Consider the following 20,104-nt stretch of genomic DNA (forward strand, 5'->3'; position numbering starts at 1 on the left):
TTAATTTTTAAATTTTTCAAAAGTTTAAATCTACAGGAAAGAGTGCTCCAGGCAGCTGGGCCCCTGTTAACGCTTGTGCAGGTGGTCACGTTTGTCCAAGGCCTCGGGAGCTGCCAAGGGCCTTGCCCACTGTAGAGGGTGGTACCTATGTAGAGCTGGGTGATGCTCCAGAGGGCAGGGCTCAGAGCCCAGGGTGTGAGGTGGGCCCAGTTCCCGGAAGCCTGGGCCCCTTCCCTGCTCCCCCAGCCCAGGCTCAGAGGGGCTGTGCTGACTCATTGGGCCTCGGCCCCGTGACCCCGTGGGGAGCAGGGGCCACACAGCCCAGATTCCCGGGAACAGGACGAAACCTGTCAGGAATCCATGGCCGAAAGTCTGCAAGAATAGCGAGGAACCATCTCATTTACTCCCTGAGGTCACCTGAGAAGCGCAGTACTTTCATTCACCCCATTTGTCACATGAGGAAACTGAGGCTGGTCGAGTCTGAGGCACGCTGACTTACACCAGGACACCCAGCGGGTGGGTGTCGAGCCGGGACTTGAACCTCTTGAACTTCCACGAGGTTGGTCTCCTGGGGTGCCTCATCCAGAGGAGTCTCGAGGACTCTGTACTAGGGCGGATTCAGGGAAGAAGTCTCTGCAGAAGTGGCTTTAAGCTGGGTCTTGAAGAATGAGTAAGTTTTTGGAGCTCCCAGGAGGAGAAAGGGAGAGGAAGCATTGCAGGCAATGGGGGCTGGTGGGGGCGAAGGCCTGGAGTCTCAGCTGGGCTCATGGAGTGGGTCCTGCAAAGCTCCTGCTGCTCACCTGTGTCCTCTCCTTCCAGCCGGCAGGGACAGGGCGGGGCGGCTACTGCTTCTGGTGTCAACCAACGAGGGGGGCTGGGAGGCACCATGGTGCTCTGCCTCAGAGGTCACCAGGCTGCTGTCCTACCTGTGCACCATCCCCAGGTAAGGGACTGCACCGCCCGGGCTGCTCTGTCCCCACCGCAGCCCTCGGCCCTGGACCGGGCACCCTTCCATCTAGCCATCTGCTTCAGAGCCAGCCCCCTCCTGGGCTGTGGTAGGCAATGGGGCAAATCCCGTCCCTGACCTCAGGGATTCCCTGGCTGCTGGAGGAGACTAAGAGAATGCAAGAAACAAAACCAGGGACAGGCCATTTTCAGGGTGTTTGTGTGGAGAAGAAAGCAGGGGAGTGCTGTGCATCAGCAGCTCTCAGACTTGCCTGCACATGGAGGCTGGTTAAGCAGGTCACTGGGCCCCATCCCTAGAGTTTCCGATCCAGTATTTCTGGAGAGGGTCCTGAGAATGCTCATTTCTAACAAATTTCCAGGTAATCCTGATGCTACTGGTGCAGGTAAAACACTTTGAGAACCACTGTTGCAGAGTGAGAGAGTGGAGTGGCCAATTTTAATTGGGAAATCAGAGAAGGCTTCCCGGAGGAAGTGGTAACTGGGCTGGCATCTGAATTATAAATATTTATTGAATACTTGAAGGAAAGAATGAATAGAGGAATGGATGAATGAGAAAGTTCATGAATGAGCAGAGGGAGTGTGTGAGAGAATAAAAGGGTAACCCAGGCTAAGTTCTAATGTCCCACCTCTCCCACCTGCCACTACCCATCCCCTTTCAGACCTAATGCTGGACTGGCTGGGGGAGAGACACCTTCCTTTCATCAAAGGCCCAGCCCCCGGCCAAAGCAGTCTTGGAGTTGTGTTTGCTCAGGGCTGTGGTTATAGATCCCGACCCAACCTAGGGGTTCTGCTGCTGGGGTGAGGGGGCGGAGGCACTCCTGGGACCTCTGTAACCTTCCATGTACACTCCCCTGCCCCTGCTGGACACCAGGATTTCTCTTCCTGCTGTCCAAGCTGGATGGGCTTTTCTGGCCTGAACAGAAGACATGGCCCCTTCTTGACCTGAAAAAATAGCCGGGGTAGTAGACAGAGCTCTGAAATCCTACCAAGTTGTTCTGCGACCTTGGGATGGTCACCTCCCCTCTCTGAGGCTGTTTTAGTTTATAAGTGCCAGAATGCAATTTATCAGAAATGGAACAGCTTTTAAAAAGGGAATTTGCAAGTTTACAGTTCTAAGGCTGTGATGCTGTCCAGAATAGCTGTCAGCTGGGAAGGCACATGGTGACGTCTGCTAGCTTTCTCTCCTCATTTCATAAGGCTTACCTATGGTGGGCACCTTCCTTCTGCTATCCAAACATCTCTGGCTGTGTGGACGCTGTTGGTTCTAGGTTCTTTCCAAAATGGTTCCTTCTTAAAGGAGTCCAGTTAGGAACCCCACCTTGAATAGGTGGAGACGCATCTCCATGGAAACCACCTAATCGAAAGGTACCACCCACAAGTAGGTGGGTCACATCTCCATGGATCCCACCCAGCAATACTGAATGAGGATTAAAGAACATGGCTTTTCTGGGGTACACAACTGATTCAAACCAGCACCGAGGCACCTGAAAAAGGGGGGTGGCTTCACAGAAGGGCTCTGAGGACAAAATGGGGTCACAAGTGGGAACAGGGTGAGGGAGCATGAAATGCTTTGTAAACTGTGGAGTGCAGTGCACACAAGTCTCTTGTGTGCTGGCCTTGTTTTTCCACTTAGGCTTAAAACATTGGTCGGGCCTGGGTACCTGCTGTGGACCCAGCTTCACGTTGCGTGATGTTTGTTGTCTTGCGCCTGCCCTCTAGCGGCTTGCAGGCTGCTGGCAGAGACAAGTCTGAAGGCAGGTCGCATTTCCAGCACCAGGCAGGGCCAGAGGCAGTTCAGGAGTGGAATGTCAATCAGAGACCTGATGCCACTTCCAAGAGCCTCCTCCCACTGCCAGTTCACCACTCTGTGCCTCAGTTTCCCCTTCTAGGACAATAATAATAGCAAATATCTGCATCCCTCTTACATAAATGAATCTAGTCCTCACCACAGTCCTCTGAAGCTGGTATTGTTACCACGATTCAGAAATGGAGAAACTGATCCTCAGAGAGATGGAATAACTTACACTAGGAAATGGGCGGAGGTAAGGCGTGGAGGAAGTTGGGGGTTGTTTTCCCAACCTTCCTGATCATAGAATGGTCAAAGTTAATTGTAACTGCACAGGCTCCCTCCACCCCAGACTTGCTGGTGATATTGTGGGGGGGGGGGGGGAGAGGAGGGGCGGGAGAGGCATGGGAGGGGGACACTGAAACTCGGTCCTGCGGGATGACCAGTTCATCAAGACTTTACAGCAGACAGTTTGCATTACCTCCCATTGCATCCTTTCCCCTGGGAAGCCCCCAGCCCTCCAGCAAGACTGCCAATTCTGTTTACCACCCACAGGTTTGACGCTGAAACCAAGGGGCTGGTGGTTGTGATTGATGCCAGGAAGCAGCCTCCACACCCCAACCTGGCCAGGGCGCTGCAAGCTTCCCAGGTGAGTGGGAGACGGAGAACGCCTGTCTAGCAAGGCTTGGGAGCCGCCAGGGATCTCCGATATTCATGGGGGCAGCTCAGAGCTAGAACCAGGACCTCCAGGCACCAGGTCAGAACCTGGCAGCTCACAGATAATCTCCCCCAAACAGGCCTAAAGACAAAGGGAGTTCACTGGTTCAAGTCCAGGATTTAAACTGACTTCAACTATGGCTTGATCCAGGGGCTCAAAAATTGTCACCAGGACCTGTTTCTTCTCTCTCCATTTCTGGCTCTGTTCCCTGGGAGGTCATTATTCTCAGCTAGGTTCCATCTTGGTGGCAATCTGGCCCCCAGATGAGTCCAGTAAGTAAGAGAGATTGTTTTCCCAAAGGTCTCAGCAAAAGTCACTAGTGTCTCATTAGCCCTGATTAGGCTCAAAGGTCCATGCCTCAACCAACAGGACACTGACGGGCTTAGCCTCAGGTCACACCACTCTCATCACCTGAGAATAGGGGAGGGCAGGGATTCCTAAATAGCCATTATGGGCCATGGAGTCAGTAGAGGCTGGACATATGCTAACCTCATGGTCTGACCTCCTTGCTTGATCGATGGGGAAACTGAGCCCAGGGGGGAGGGCCATCTAGGAAGCCTGCCCTGCACCTTGGGTCTGCTCCTTTTTTCTGATGGTTCACCCTCAAAACATATCACATGAAGGTCCCAACCATGGACAACCCCATCCTGCCCCCGTGGCCCATCTCTCCGGGCACGAAGGGGCGGGGAAGCTCAGTGAAGGCCTGAGCCCCTGAAATGGTTCCCTTTGCAGGCTCTGGCCCTAGCCCCCATCCATGCTGTGCTCTTCCTGGGGGACAAGGAGGCTGCTGCCCAGCTGGAGACATTACCTGACATCCAGGTGAGGGGACAGCAACAAAGGCAGATGGGATGGTGTTGTCGGGCTTGAGCTGAGCTGGAGTGAAGGGAATGGAGATTTGCAGAATTAAAAAGCCCTAAGAGGCCTTGATATTTCAGGTATAGTCCATCAAAGCCTCCCTCCTGCTCTCCTGTCCTGCCCTGTGGCAGGCAGCACCAAATTGATCACAGATCGAGCCTCATCAATTCCTAGGGGCGCGACCACGTGTCTGAGAGTGGCCCATGACATGAAACATATTTGACATACTTCCTCTAGTCAACTCATCCTCCTTACTTTTCAGATGGGGAAACTGAGGCCCCCAAGCAAGCCAAAGGCAGAGCTGGGGTCTCCTGACTTACAGTCCACTGCCTTTCCCACGCCGCCGCCCTTCTTTGCTTGCACTTCTCTCCTTAATTAATACAGATGCTGAGTTGATTCGGGACTTTGCAGGGGAAAGAGCCCTGCAGCTCCCTTTAATTAGTGCCATATACCACAATAATGAGCATGGGCACCTGTCCTCTACTGTCCTTCGGGAGATGATTTAAAAGTTCTCATTCTTCCTCCTGGTATGTAAAGAGGCACATCGTGAGCAAGAGATGTGCTTTTCGGACTTTAATATGCCTACAAAGCACCTGGGGATCTCATCAGAATATGGTTCTGATTAAGTAGTTCTGAATGGGCCTGGAACTCTGCATTCCTCGCATGCATCTGATGCTGCTGATTCATCTTTGAATGTGGATCCATCTAGTATCCCTGCTATTCAAATACTAGATCTTTCCAGAAAACCATGGAAGTCACCCAATCCCGAGCTTGGGTGTCTGGAGCTGTTTCCAGCATGAAGCCCAAGGAGAAGAAGCCACTTATTCCATCCTCTGCGTCTTACAGGACACTGTTAGGATCTGGTCACCTTTCCCAGCAACTCCAAGGAGACACCACCTCTGATGGGTCACCAGGAAGCAGTGCAAGGATTACAAAGAGAGCCAGCAGAAAAGAACCAACTTGAATCAATTTGTGTGATGGCCTAGAGAGCTGGGCTGAGAAAGTGCCAAGCTCAGAGGGAACAAGTGCTGTGATTCATGATGTCTGCTGTAGGCAGAGGCCCGGAGAGGAGCAGCACAAGAGCTGTTTATCTGCCCATTCTTGACCAGGGTCTGATTCTGAATTCTGATTTGTCAGAGCGTCCAGAGAAGATCAGTCACCAGCTCTTAAGAAACCAACTCTCGAAGCTGGGAGCTGGCCTCAGATGTGGGGAGTGGGGATCCGGGCGGGGATCTGGGAGGGGTCTTCTCAAGCATCTGTCCCCACCCTGAGTCCCCTGTCCCTCCTCTTCTACCTGCAGGTGGAGGTGCTGTCCTCTTTGAAGGCCCTCAGCCACCACGTGGACCCCAACCAGTTGCCCGCAGCCCTGGAAGGCCCCTTCCCCTACTGCCACAGCGAGTGGGTGCAGTTCTTCCAGGTGTCTACCATTCCAGCCATCGGCCACCACCCTCACCCCTTCTCTTCCTCCCTTCCCTGTCCTGCCCCTTGGACCTATCAACTCTGCCAGTTTCAAAAACAAAGTCATTCAACAAACATTTACAATGAGAGTGCAGAGGGAAGTGATTAAGAGCTCAGGCCCTGGGGCCAAACTGCTTGGGTTCTGGTCCCAGCTTGGCTGTGTGACCTTGGGCAAATTGCTTACCTTCTCTGAGCCCTGGCTTCCTAGGCTGCCTAATGTGTATAATAATAGTCCCTCCGTACGGGGTTGTTGTGAGTTCATATAGATAAGGCACTTAGAAGAGTGCCTGGCACCTGCTAAGAGCTGTCGATGTTCTGAAAATAAACCTACGGGTATCTGCATGGCGGACCCACACAAGTCAGGGAACTCGGGGCCCGGTAGGGGGAGGCGGACATGTTCCCTCCAGTGCGAAGGAGGAAATAAGGAAGCTGCCAGTGCAAGGCTCCTTCCCACATGATCTCAATCCCTCCTCCCCACAACCCTGTGAGGAGGGCATTTCATGCCCAATTTAACACATGAGGACACACAGGATGGGGGGTGAATTGTGGAATAGCACACAGAGGCTTAAACTGAATGGAACTAGTGCCCATAAATACGCCCAGGGCTCTCTCTTCACCAGGGTTGCTCAACCTCAACACCATTTGCATTTTGGGCCTGATAATTATTTTTTGTTAGGCATTATTTTGTGCATTGCAGCATGTTTAGCAGCATCCCTGGCCTCTACCCACTCAATGACAATAGCTGCCCCCAAGTTGTAACAACCTAAAAATGTCTGCAGACATTCATTTGCATCCATTTGCCTTTAGGTCAAAAACACCCACTATTTCCCATAGCGGAGCTCTGGGCTACACTAGCAGCCTAATACAGTGGTTGGTTTGTTTGTTTTTTACCTACTTGCTCTTCTTTTATTAACTGTATCCATTTTGAGTAGGCAGTATATTCAAAATCCAAATGGTACAAAAGGATATGTTGTATAAAATCTTTCCTACTTGCCTCTCAACCCCCTAGGTTCCCTCTCCAGGGACATTCCATTAATGCACTGACTTTTAAAAAAAAAAAACACTTTTTCTGTGAAATAAAACATACATATGAAACAGCCATCCATTGGGCATTGTGTATAATGTCCAAAGTCACAATCATGTCTCACATTATCTTCAGTTAAGCTTTACAATCATCAATACTCTCAATTTTAGACAATTTACATTGCTCCCCAAAGAGAAAAATAACCGATAAACACACCCTCACCAGATGGAAAATCCAAACCTCGCCTTAACTCTTGTCCTTCCCCCCCAAATTATTTACCCCTGAATCCACTGACTTTTGAAGTATATTTTAACATCAAACCTCTTCCCTTAAATTAAATACTATCTATAGGCCCAGAAAATAAAACTGACAGTGATGGACCAGACACTCTGTGCTGGACACTGTTCCAAGTGCCTTACTCAAAGCAATCCACTGAATCCTCACACAATCCCATAAGGTAGGAGCTACTGGGATCCCCATTTTACCAGTGGGGGTAAGTAAGTGGTGGAGCTGGGCTGAAGCAGGACCCAGTGAGGATGCCCCCCTATTCCTGCCTGCTTGCTCTCCCTTCTTCCCCTCGCTCAAGGGGTTGCCTCTGGCCTGGGAGTGGACTAGGCCTGTCTTCTTCTCTTCCTTTCCTAGCACGCGTGGCTTGCAAAATGTGGCCTCCAGACCAGCAGCATTAGCGTCACCTGGGAATTTTATAGACATGCACTCTCAGACCCCACTCCAGACCTACTGAATCTGAAACTCAGGAATGGGGGCCAGCAATCTCTGTTTAACCAGCCAGAGATGACCTTGCTGCAGCTAGTGCTTACAAACTGCCACCCAGCACCTCCCGTGCGTCCTTCTCCTGGGGTGGGGGTGGTGGCGGGTATCCCCACCACTGGCTCAGGCTGACCCCTCCGCTCTGGCCCTCTGGCCCGCAGAAGGTGGACCTCTTCCTTGCTGACCTCCGCCAGGCCTCCTCCCTGCTACAGGCCTCCACTGAGGAGTTCGAGAAGGGCGACCCCCCAGAGGAGGGGCAGGTGAGTCTGGAGCATGGGGTGAGGAAGTCCTGAGCACACCCATCCTCCAGGGACTAAGGGCTCAGTGAAGGGGACGCCCAGGGTGGGTATCATCATCTCTGTTTTTTTATTCATTCATTCATTTGACTGGTAGTTGTCAGGCACCCACGGTGTGTACTGTCCTGGAAACCTAACTTGGGACATACAGAGAAGTCCCTGTTCTCATGGTGCTCAGGGTGCAGTGGCAGAGGTAGCAGCTTAAAAACCAAACCAAGAAAAGAATATCATCAATTTTTAATAATAATTGTTAATTATTAATATTAATTACAAATTGTGCTGACTGCCATGAAAGGTTGAGAATAATGGGTGGAAGGTCATAATTCTGGTGTACAAGGAGAGCCTCTCTGAAGAGGTGACTTTTAAGCTGAGGGCCTAAGGGCAAGAAGGAGGCTGCCCTGGGGACAGGATGGGGCCTGGGCTGCCGGGAGAGGGCAAGCGCGGGCAAGCCCCTGAGGTGCTCGGCGTGTTCAGAAGGGGGCCAGTGTGGAGCAGAGTGGGAGGTTAGGGGTGGGGAGGAGCAGAGAACAACAGAGAGGTTGGCAAGGCTGCATCAGGGAGGGGTTGCGCTGGGAGTTGAGTCTAAGGCTCCCGGGAAGCCACTGGAGGGTTTTAAAAGCAGGGGGATGCGGAGAGATTTGCACTTTGAGATCCCTCCAGCTGCAGTGTGGCGAGCAGACTCTAGAGGGAGCCAGAGAGCAGCGGGAAGATGAGTGGGGAGGTTGGGGCAGGCTTCCCAGCAAGAGAGGCTGGGGCTCGGAAGGAGGTTGCCATGGCGACGAGACGCCAGGTGGGAGGGCGGGCCGGAGATGTTTTAGAGATAGAAAAGACAGGCGCTGTAGGGGGACTCCGAATGCCAAACCGGGGAAGTCGGGCTTGACTAGGTGTGGGGAGCCCCCGGAGGGGGGGGGGCAGGGATAGGGGTGGAGGGACAGTGGGGATGGGGCTTCAGGCCATCTCCCCCCCACCCCCGGCAGGAGGCCGCCACGTGCCTGCGCAAGTCCAAGGAGCTGATGGCGGCCGTGCTGAGGGAGCCGGGCCCGCTGCGCCTCCAGCGCGAGGGCGGAGCCACCCTGGCCGGGCTGCGGCGCGAGGCCCGCGGGCTGCGCTGCAGCCCTGACGTCAGGTGCGGACACCCCGGCCTCTCCTCCCACCCACAGCCTGTCCTCCCGCTCGGGCGCCCGGGGCTGGGGCCACCGCCGAGGGGTGGGCGCCCCGGGTCGGGGTGTTTGCAGGACGCTTGTCCCCACCCGGTTTCTCCTCCCTTCTCGGCCACTTCCGTCAGCCCCGGCCACCGTCGGCCCGAGGTGGCTGGCTTCTGCCCCTTTCTGGTCGCCGTTCTGTACCGAGCACTTTCTCCCGCGCACACGCGGGGCCGAGCTCCTTCCGAGGCCCGTCCCGTTCACTCCCGAAGGAGCCCCGGGAGGGCGGCTTCGTCCGTCCTCGTTTGGCCGCGACGAGGGGTCAGCGGAGTGGAATAGCAGCAGGGGTTGGGGACTGGAAGCCGGGCCCGCGGTGCTGAACCCCGCAGCGCCCGCCTCCTCGGCAGAATTAACAACATACGTTCCCGGAAAGCCTTTTCTTACATTTTCTTTAAATCCAATTTTCTTAAACTTAAGGGGCACAGGGAAGTCGGTAATTAAATTGGTGAATAATTATAAAAACGTCTATTGAGAACCAGCACAGCTACTCATATTCAGGAGTCGAGGGCAAAGTTTGCATCAGCCTTTTACGAACAATGTATTTATTTTATTAACCCTTAGTATGGGTGCAACATTGTTATGGGGGCTTTACAAATACTAACCTGTTGCGTTCCCACCCATGACGTTGATCCTGGTGGCATTCCCACGTTATACTGGGGAGCCACACAGCTGGGACGTAGCGGAGCTGGGATTTGAACTCAGGCAACCTGGCCCCAGAATCTTGAACCTGGCACCCCGAGCTGAGCACCCAGACTCGGGGTGGGGGAGAGGGTGGCCAGGTTCTCTGAGAGGGGGGAGTGGGGCTCTCCCCCTGCCCCTCACGCTGCCCTGTGGGCTTGGCACAAATGAGCCCCAGCCCCTCCCGTCCGGCCGCCTTAAGCGGAGACAGGCGCGCGCCGCGGGCAGCTCCAGCAGGGGGCGCTGTGGGGCCGCCGGAGCTCTCAGCCGGTCCCCGCGCTCCTGCGCTCGCGTCCCGCCCGCCCCGCCGCGTGCGCGGGCATCTTCCATCCCCGGCCCGCCCCTCGGGGCCCCAGCCCTTCCCTCGCGCGATGGTCAGGTGGGGAGACCCAGGCGGGGCAGACTTCCCCTCTTTTCTTTTTTTCCCCCTTCTGAAGAGGTTCTAGGGCCCAGGAGGGTGGGACGGGATTTGAGGGGCTTGGGGAAAAGTCCTAGAGCCCTCCTTTCCCCCAGATGGCACCACGCCTGAACCCCGTCCCGCCATCGGCACCCCTTCATTCTGTCTTGCCGGCCTTGGCCATTCTATTTTTTAATTAAGTACAGAAAATGTTTTAATTCAGGCTCCGTGGTGTTGAGGGCCTTCCGGTCTCAGCCCTCGGGGTCTGTGACACGTGGCCAGGCGGCGGGCGCCGGGCAGCCATCAGCGGCCTTGCCAAGAGCCTGCACTTCCTGGGTGCTGCGTACTTTGTCAGGGGCTTCAGGGCCTGAGGGCAGCTTCTCAACCCTGACTGCACCCTGGAGCCGGCAGACGAGCTTTAGAAAGGGCCGATTTGTCCACCAGCGCTCCCAGTGTGACTGAAGTGGCTTGGAGTGGACGCTGGGAAATAGGATTTTTTAAAGCTCCAGGGTGGGGATGGGGGCACGTGTGTATAAGGGTCAGCATTGAAGGCCAAGGCACTGGATCAGTTAATCCTCACAACCACTGAATGGACGGGGTCCTGTTAACCCTAACCCCGTCCTCTTTACAAATTAAAACACAGAGACAAAGGAAAGTTGAGAACTTTGCAGAAAGTTCCCTTATTGGAAGGTGGCAGAATTGGGATTTGAACTCAAATCTGTTCAGCTCAGTTCACATCCTCACAGGAAGAGGGGAAGTTCATTTCATTTCCTGTTGTGTCTTCTGATCCTCTGGTCTCATGGAGGCCAAGACTAAGGCCCAGAGAGGGGTAGGGACCTACCCAAGGTCACACAGTAAGTCAGCAGCTGAAATATCCAGGCCAGGGCCTCTGAGTGAGGGGGTGTTGCAGGGAGTGGGCAGACCTATGAGCAGAAGTTCTGTGCAGGGTGGGAGGTGGTGGCAGGGAGTGGTTCTGGACCTTCTGTCACCCTCCTCTGCCTCCCAGGATTCACCTTGCTGAAGCCACTGTCCTGTACAGCCTTGTGGATGAGCAGCTGCATGTCCTGGTCACCATGTCCAACCACCTCGTGAGGAGGCTGGAGCTCCGAGTCCGCCTGGGTGGCCTGGAGGCTGCTATCCACCAAGTGAGTGGGGCGGCCGGCCCCCGAGAGTGAGGCCCTACCCCAGCAGGGAACAGGAAGCAGGGCTGGGGGTCCTTCAGGGGCCAGGCAGGCATCCTTGGAGCATACATGGCACTAGTACACATTGGTGCTCAATAAACATCCAATGAGTGGAAACATAACCTCAAATCTGCACATACTGAGCACCAACTGTGTACTAGGTCTTGGGCCAGGACCTTTGCATGTATTGCCACTTCCTAACCTCGTCAACTCCTAGTGATGTGAGAAGGTGGCAGAATTTCCCTCACTGCACAGATGAGGAAACCAAAGCCAGGAGACCGTGTCACCTTCTGTGCAGTCACACACCTGGAGGTCTGATCCCAGAACCCTCGCTTGGCCCCATCACTGATACCTGGGACCACAGCACCTGTTCACTGCCTGGGGCAGTGGGGCATGGTGGCCCCACACATGGATTCCGGAGCCAGACAACCTGTGTTCTAGTCCTGGCTCAACCACTTACTAGTGCGGTGACCCTAGACAAGTTATTGAACTATTTGGTGCCTCCGTTTCCTCATCTGTTAAATAGGGAATCGCATTAGTGCCTGCCACATTGGCTTTTGTGGGGATAAATAGAGTTAATGTGTATTCTTTAAGACACCCCAGAATAAGGAGGAAACTTCAGCTTAAGGAGTCAAGTGCTGTTTCGTACCCTCTGACCCTCACTGAATCCTCACATCTACCGATTGTACCACTAAATAAAACAAGGCCCAGAAAGGGGAGGTGACTTGCCCAGTTCACGCAGAGATGTCGTGGCAGACCCGTGCATCTCTATAGCAGGGAGATTTCTCTCCAGAGCTATTTGCACACTCCCAGGGACAGGGAGTGCGTCACCCCTGAGGGAGCCCTTTCTCTGACTGGGAGGCATGAGTGGATGGAGTAAGCTGGAGTTTACCCCCCTGCAACTTCATTCAGACAACTGTATACTGAGAGCTTACTCTGTGCAGGGTGCCAGACCGGGCCCGATGGGGCTTCATTTGGGGACTCCTTTTCCCTTCAGACCTATGAAGAATGTGCCCCTGCTCCCTTCTCCTGTTTCTCCTCCTGTCCATACTTGGGTGGGTTTCAGTCCAGGCTGGTGGGTGCACGCCCAGCCCCTGAAGGACTGAGGGCGCGGCGACGCAAGTGTGCACGGAGGTCAGGGAGCTGGGCGTCTCCCTAGCAAGCCCCCAATTCCAAGCCTCCCTTCCCTGCCTAGGTCAGCGACTGGATGGAGCAGGAAGGAAGCCACTGCCTGCAAGCGCTGGCCCCCAAGGACGGAAGCTTGGAGACAGTGGAGAAGGCCCATGCAGAGTTCGAGGAATTTTTCCTTCAGGCCGCAGTGCGTTCCAAAAACCCTCAGGGCAGGACTGGAGCAGGTGGCGAGGGCACGGGGTGCGGGCGGGGGCACTGCTCAGGCAAAGGAGTGGAGGTAGGAAAGTGCAAGGAAACTTCCAGAGACAGAGAGGAGACTAGCTGGGAGCATCAGGGTTCAGGTTAGACGTCATCTCAGGAAGCCTTCCCTGAGGGCAAGTCCAAAGACAACCTGTCTCAGAGTTCCCTGGAGGGTTTAGTAAAATCTAGATTCCAGGGCCAGCCCCAGAGCTGTTGGGTCAGCCTCAGAGAGCAGGGCTGGAAATCTTTTTTATGTGACTTAGCCTCTACCTCAGCCCTCAGGAATTCCCACTGAGGGACCCGAGGGACAAACAGAGAGACAGACAGAAAGGGGGGAGGGAGCTGTAATGACATAAGGGAGGAGCCCCTGATCCAGACTTGAGGGCAGGGAGGCTTTCTGGGGGGAGGGGAGCGAGGCCCAGCTAGGAAAGTGAGTTGTGGGGCTTCCAGAAGCACAACTGGGAGACCCTTACCGGGTGCTGAGCCCTGTGGAGTGAGTGCCATTAGGGTCCCCATTTCATAGATGAAGAAACTGAGGCTCAGGGGGGCAGCAGAGGTTACTGACCTCTGGGAGAGGTGGGAGTTGAGTGGGCGCCTCTCCTGGCCCTACTCAGGCCCAGTACCACCAGGGTCTGGAGCTGTCCAAGCAGGCGGCCCAGCTGGGAGCTGCCGACCGAGAGGCGGCTGAGGTGGGAGAAGCAGGGTTCCCGGAGCTGGCAGCCTTCGCCGCCACCCAGAGGGCCTTCCAGGTGAAGCTGACCCATGGCCGAGCCGCAGCGCACAGACCTGGGGACGCTGCTCCACCTCCGCCGCTTCTGCAGAAAGGTGAGCCCTGCGGTCCGCCCTCATAGACCCCCAGCCAGGGCGCCAGCACCGGCGCCGGGAGCGGCCTTCACACGCAGCACGAGGCTCGCCGTGATTCACTCCCTGAAACCCAGGCACCAGCCCCGTGAGGGGGAAAGAGCATTCCCCACATTTTTCAGTTAGGTTGTCACCTTCCTTAAGCAGGTCCAGCTGACCCCTGACTCCAGCTCGTCCCACACCAGGCACCCTCCCAGCAACCAGATGTCAGCTCTTAAAGGATCCTCAGAAAGCACCTGCTTCTTAAACTTTGGTGTTGGGGGAGGTAGCCTAGGCCGTCCTGAGAATCCCCTCAAAACTGGGCATTCCCCCCACATGTAGATCTCTGCAGGCAACTTCAGGGGGTCTAGGACCACCCCAGAGGGTTCAGGCTAAGAATTTGGTCTCTGTTCCAGAGTTAGGGAAACAGAATCAGAGAAGGTCTGACCCTGAGCTGAGGTCACACAGCAAACCAACAGTAAACTCCCATTCTATTGCTCTTTCCTTTGCTTCCCTGTGCCCTGGCCAAAGTGATGGTGGGACAGGCTGGGGCAGGAGGACAGGTGGCTGAGGGTGAACCCAGAGGCCTCAGTCCTCAGCAGAGTTTGGCCAGGAGAAAGGAGGAGGGGGTGGCCCTACTGTGTGTGTGGTGTGGGGTGAGATGTTGGGGTGGAAGAGAAGAGGAATCTTCATTACTTTGTATCTGTCATCTCCTGGCAGCCCAGTGCAACAAGGCTGATCAGCTCCATTTTACAAATGAGAAGACTGAGGCCCAAAGAGGGAAAGGGACCTTGCCCACAGAGCTGGAGGAAGGAAGAGCTGGGATGTGAACACAGATATGCCTGCTCTATAATAGGCCCTCTTTGGGGTCCTTCTCCATGGAAAAGGTGGCGGGGATGGGGGGTGATATGGTAACAGATCCCCCTTGTCCAGGCAGGCATGGTAATGTTTAGACTATAATAAGGGGAGTGTGTGTGACATGCCAGACTCTGCTAAGCACACTTTGCATACCTTACCTGATTTAATTTTCACCATTTCTTTATGTGAAAAGGCACATTGTCCCCATTTCACAGATGAGAAACTGAGGGCCAAATTGAGAAGCAACTTGCTCAAGGTCTCCAGAGGGTCGGTGGTCAAGCAGATATGACTTAAGAGACCCCACCCCTCCTAAGTCTGTGTGGCCGAACTCCTTGTTTTCCTGATGGGGAAACTGAGGCCCATGGGGTGAAAGGAGCAGCGTGGGAGAGCTGTGACCAGGCTGAAATGTGGTTGGCCCAAGGCCCAGGGCCCTCAGCCTCCCCTCCCACACATTACCGAGGACAGAACGTGGGAAGGATCTGACCCCAACCTCACAGCTGTCAGGCCACTCCGGCACATGGGGCATGGAGGACATGGGGGTCTCAGAGGGCAGTGGACGGCCCTTAGTCAGCCTGGGGGGGGGAAGGTGGGACGCAGATATGTGCAGCAACCTCAAGATCTCCCCTCCTCCCAGCTGGAGTGAGGTCAGGAAGGGAGGTAGAGGCAGAGTCTGAGACTTAGAGTTAGGGGGCGCACATGCCTGCTCTGGCTCTGTGACCTCAACAACCCCCATCCCCACTCTGGGCCCCGGCTCTTCCTCTGTAATAATTAATAATTAATAATAATAGCTAAGGCGTTTGTGGTTGTTCTTACATGCCAGGCCCTGTTCTAGTCATTTCACATATCGGTGCATTGTCACAAACATATGAGGCTGGTATTAGTTATTACCTGCATTTCACACGTGAGGGAACACAGAGAGGTCAAATAACACCCCGGGCCACACAGCCGGGAAGTGGGAGAACCGAGATTCAAGCCCAGACCAGCTGGCTCTAGTGCCAGCCTTGCCAGGAGAAAAAGCATTAAATTAACTGTAAATAATCTCCCCGGGACAGAATTTTACTTGAATTTGGGATTATAATTATTAACCTCAGTACTACGTGCATTATCATTAGCAATGGTGGTGGGAATGCCTCAAGAGCACCTGAAGCTTCTGACTCTTGCTGGCTCATTTCAGCCCATTGCAGCCCCATTGGCTTTCCCTGGATCAACCCAGCTCGTCCCAGCCCCGTGGCCTTTGCACTTGCTGTTCCCTCCGCCTGGAACATTCTTCCCTCCGGCTGGCTTCTCTCTTTACTGACTCTCTTCATTCTCAGCTCACATGTCCCCTCCCCCAGAGGCCCCTCCTGGCCCACTCCCCAATTTCTCTCCCCACCCTGTTTTTATCTCTTGATGGTGCTGGGGCCGTTCTGAGGTCATGTTCCTGCTTCATTGCTTGCTTGTGTCTCATCTGTCTCGCCCTGTGAGGTGAGGCACCCCGAGGCAGGGCTGGCTCTTTCCCCAGTGCCCAGAGCAGGGTCACTGTGCTCCGTGACTGCCGTGGATGGCTGAGTGAATGGAGGAGACGTGAGCAGTGAGGCCGAGGACGGGAGGTCCTGGCTCCCACCTGAGAAGGTGGAGTCTGTCCCAGGCCTGGAGGCCGCTAGGTGGGAGGTGGCAGCCCTGCATTCCAGCCCCACTTCTGCCAAATCTCACTGTCAGACCTGGGCAGGCCCCCCTCTCTCTAGCCTTAAATTTTAACCCATACGACAAGGGGTTGGGCAACATAGCATCTGGCCCGCTTGATCTAAAAGGCTGAGTCACAGGCAGACGTTCCCAGGAAGAGACTTCGTGCCATAGCTTTGGTGCTAAATAATAATAACACGATTGTGCCACTAACGGAGATTTATGGAGCCCTTTCCCGGCCATGAGCTCCGTGTGCTTCTGCGAGTATGAAGCCATTTATCTAAAGACAAGTTCCCTTAATCCACCCAAAGATGGCCTCCTTGGAGAAAATGGTTCTCCAGTCCCTACAGCCTAACAGCTTGCTGTCGGGTTCTAAATTAATGGAAAGAAAGATTATGTTTTTCACAAGCAGCTGGGAATGGGTTGGCTCCTTTGCAGTTTGCAGATATTGTGTGGATGAAGCGGGGACAGGCAGAACCACAAAATGGGGCAGAGGCCCAGCTGGACGAAGGGGTGGCTTCCAGGCCTGGCTCGGCCAGCTGTCCCCCTTTGTGACTGGGAAGGCAACCCATAGATAAGCCCCCACCCCCACCCCAGACGTGTCTCCTGTTGGGCAAGGAGGTTCTTGGAAGACATTCTCTCAAAGGCCAGACAAATTGGAGTTGAATCCCAAGTCGTCTCTGAATTCCTGTGTGACCTGGGGCAAGCAACTTCACTTCTCTGGGACTCAGTTTCCCCCTCTGTAAAATGGGCTGTTGATATTGCCCAGTGTGATCACAAATAAGAGGCAGGGGCCTGGCACACAGTTGGTGCTTAATAAGCATTAGCCAGATCCCTCCCTTAGCACCACCCATAAGGGTTTAATACAATCCTAAAATCAGAGTTGCAGCATTCAAAGGGCTTTCCATGATCATGTGGTTCACAAAATGGGAAACTGAGACCCAGAGAGAGGTAAGTCTTGGCTGGTGCCTGTAGGTCTATTAGAAGATACCCAAAAAGTCCCAGCGGTGTAGGGACTGTTTGCAGGTGGCGGCATGCCTGCCCACCCTGGGGAAGGGAGCAAGTCATGGCGAAGCTGAGGGAGGGCCCTGACATTGATTGGGCGTTTATTGGTAATTCAATTGAATAACTAGTCATCAAATTGAGATAGGCACCTCCCAGCCCTCGTGGAGTCCCCGGCATTCTGCTCCAAGTTGAGCCCCCACCTCTCTCTCTTCTTGTCCCCAGATGACCTGGTTCCACATGGACTGTCAGGACCTGATGACCCAGCTCGTGCTGGGCAAGGCCCAAGGGGTCGGCGCTGGGGACCAGCACCGGCTCCACCGCTACCTGCAGCGGCTGGCGTCCGAGTTCCCGACTGAGACACTCGTGGCCGTGGGGCTGCAGGTGGCCTCGCTGAGCCGGGAGGGCCTGGGCCGGGCCCTGTGGGAGGCAGCCCGGGCACGGCACCAGGAGATCCAGGCCCTCCTGAGGAAGGAGGTGGCCCACTGCCCACAGCCGGCAGCTCCCGCGGCTCATGTGGCACACCCGGAACCAAGGGGGGCAGCTGCCAAGGGCCCCGGTCCCAATGGAGACATCACCTCCGGGGGAAGGCGGGGCCTGCCCTTACAGGACTCACTGGGCATGGATCACGTGCCAAAATCCTGTTGGCCTCTTCGGGCGACCCGAGCTGGGCAGCACAGGAATTTCCAGCCTGGCCCTCCACCCCAGGAAGCTGGCCAGGCTGGGGCGATGGACAAAGGCCAAGGCCTCCAAGAGCCCCTAGATCCTGCCCCTGAGTGACCCCCACCACCACCCTCTTCTCCTGGCAGCAGCCCCCCAGGCAGCTGGGCCCCAGCACTCACAGCCAGGTCCTCTGCCTACCTGGGTCAGCCTCTCCTCATGTGGGACAGACTCACAGACATCTCTGGAGGGCTCACCCCAGACAAGTCCCCGTGTGTCCCTGTAGCTGGGACCCCCAGGCTCCAAGGGATGGCTGCTGGAGAGGGAGCTGGGGAGGCCCGGGCAAGCTCCAAGGTGAGGCTCCTGGACTCTTTGTGCAAGACCGTCTGTGTACATCGGGCCTGTGTGCCTACCTGCTCAAGAAACACTCCAGAAAGACGCGAGTGTGGGCCAGGACCGGGAGGCAATAAAGCGTGTGGCTGGCTGCACGACTCCGGGGTCTCACTGCGGAAAGAGGAGGTGATTTGAACCCTTCCCAGGGTCTCCCTCTTAGGCCGAATGCCCACCTGGAGTTCAGGGAAGTACAGAACCTTCCCTTTGGGCAAGAGGGGTGCAGTCGGCCTCACCCAGAAGCCTCGGGGTGGGGAGATTGCAAGTGGCTCTTATCTTAGGGTTCCCACGGAAACAGACCAGAGACAAAGATTTGAGTGAGTGTTTTATATGGCCCTGAGCCCAGAACGGCTGGAGGGGGCTGAGGCCGTGGTTGGGGCCATGGGCACAGACAGGATGCAGCCCGGGAAGGGTGCCTCAGCAGGTGCGGGCAGCTGGGGCTCCATGCCACCGGGACAGCCCCGCAGGGACATGCCACAGAGTTGGCCCAGCCCAGGGCAAGGCGGGGTATCTGGTCACCAGCCCCCACCAGTTTATTGGCTGCAGGTGGCTCCCGGGAGGTGTTGATTCCCCAACACTTCTGGAAGCAGGCAAATCTGTTCCCAAGCCACAGAAAGGCCGCGGGCAGGGTAGGGAGAGCCTGGAAACAGGAGGGTTGAGGGGTGCCATGCAGTCTCGGCTGCTCTTTCCCCCCAGTGCCCCCGCTCCCACCCCACCCCACCCCCCGCGGACAGAGGCCCATCATTCCATCATTCTCAAGGTCAAGGAACCCCACAGGATCTCGTCCTTGCACTGGGAGAGGAATGTCTCCCACTCTCCTCCCCGCCCCCGTCCCCCTGCCGCATCCCCCACCCAGGTTTTGTCTCCTTCCCCTCCCTCCCCACTGGGTCACCTGGATTCTGCTTCTTCCCTCCCCCCAGCTCCTTGGCCCCCCAGGCCCTCCCCTTCGCTGCACCCAGCCTCCTGACTCCAATTAATCCCAGGGCCTCTGCTGGCAAGGAGACCTGGTGGGGGCGGGGGGGCACCCTCAGCCAGCAGGGCTGGGGGACAGTGGGGTCCCGAGCTGGAGAATCTAGAAGACAGCCGCGACTTCCACATGTCCAGATTTACCCCTGAACTTTGTTAGGCTGAAAGAGGGCTGACCACGGATGCTTTACCACGTCTGCCTCCTGGAAATGTCCCTGCTCTGAGAAGGGGGGTGGACACGCGTCCTCCCACAGATGAGGCTGGGGCACGGGGGGAAGAGGGAGAGGCGGGGCTGGCCAAGGAGGGCACACAGGGTTTCTCAGAAGTTACTTCAGCAGAGGAAGTGTCGCACACATCCCAGCGTCGGAAAAGTCTTCAGTACTTTCCTAAGGCCCAAATTTCTCCGAGTGTGGCCTAGGGCCTGCCTGCCTCAGCGCCAGGGCCAGAGCTGGCCGGAAGGCTGCCTCCTGGGGACCCCACTGCTGACAACTGGACTCAGGGCCTGGGAGCTGGGCTGGGGCTGGGGACCCACGTTTGTAACCGCCCCCCGTTTCCTCTGTGCCTCAGCAAGGCCGGGTTGCTGTGGGCAAACCCGTGGAGCTGGGGGCTGAACTGGCTGTCCACCCAGGCCAGCTCCGAGTCCTGCGCTCTTTCTCCCACGTTCGGTCCAGGCAGGCTGAGGACCCAGCAGATTTGCTCAGCCCATCTCCATCCATGCCCCCCGCCTAGGAGGGAGGTCGCAGGCTCTTAAAATGCTGTTGCCATAGTAACAGCATCCAACTAGTGGGGACCACAGGCAGGGAGCCAGGGAACCTGGGGTGCAAGGATGGAAACTGATTTCTGAGAGAGCACAGCTACTGCCGGAGGGGGGATGTGGTGCTCTAATAATCTTGGGGAAGAAGTCCCCAAGGTCACCTTTCCCTGCCTCCAGAAAGAACTGTAACCCCAAGCCCTCTCTTCTCAGCAGTCCCTGGGAGAAGAGGGGATGTAGGAATCAAATATAAAAATGAATATTCAGAAAATTTA

General features: G+C 55.6%; 1 protein-coding gene across 1 annotated transcript in view; it reads left to right on the forward strand.

Annotated features, from left to right (window-relative positions):
• Positions 1-18,203, forward strand: part of KIAA1755 (KIAA1755 ortholog) — a 42,971-nt gene extending 24,768 nt beyond the window's left edge. Inside the window, 13 exon segments of the mRNA XM_077156733.1 lie at positions 820-943; positions 3,308-3,401; positions 4,203-4,289; positions 5,626-5,742; positions 7,737-7,835; positions 8,849-8,997; positions 11,155-11,293; positions 12,525-12,647; positions 13,315-13,463; positions 13,465-13,525; positions 17,288-17,839; positions 17,842-17,914; positions 17,917-18,203. Of these exon segments, the coding sequence (XP_077012848.1) occupies positions 820-943; positions 3,308-3,401; positions 4,203-4,289; positions 5,626-5,742; positions 7,737-7,835; positions 8,849-8,997; positions 11,155-11,293; positions 12,525-12,647; positions 13,315-13,463; positions 13,465-13,525; positions 17,288-17,839; positions 17,842-17,914; positions 17,917-18,008 (1,859 nt within the window). The 3' untranslated portion in view covers positions 18,009-18,203.
• Positions 18,204-20,104: the final 1,901 nt, after the last annotated feature.

This window comes from Tamandua tetradactyla, chromosome 1 (genome assembly GCF_023851605.1).
Source record: "Tamandua tetradactyla isolate mTamTet1 chromosome 1, mTamTet1.pri, whole genome shotgun sequence".
In the NCBI taxonomy this organism is placed as follows: Eukaryota; Metazoa; Chordata; class Mammalia; order Pilosa; family Myrmecophagidae; genus Tamandua; species Tamandua tetradactyla.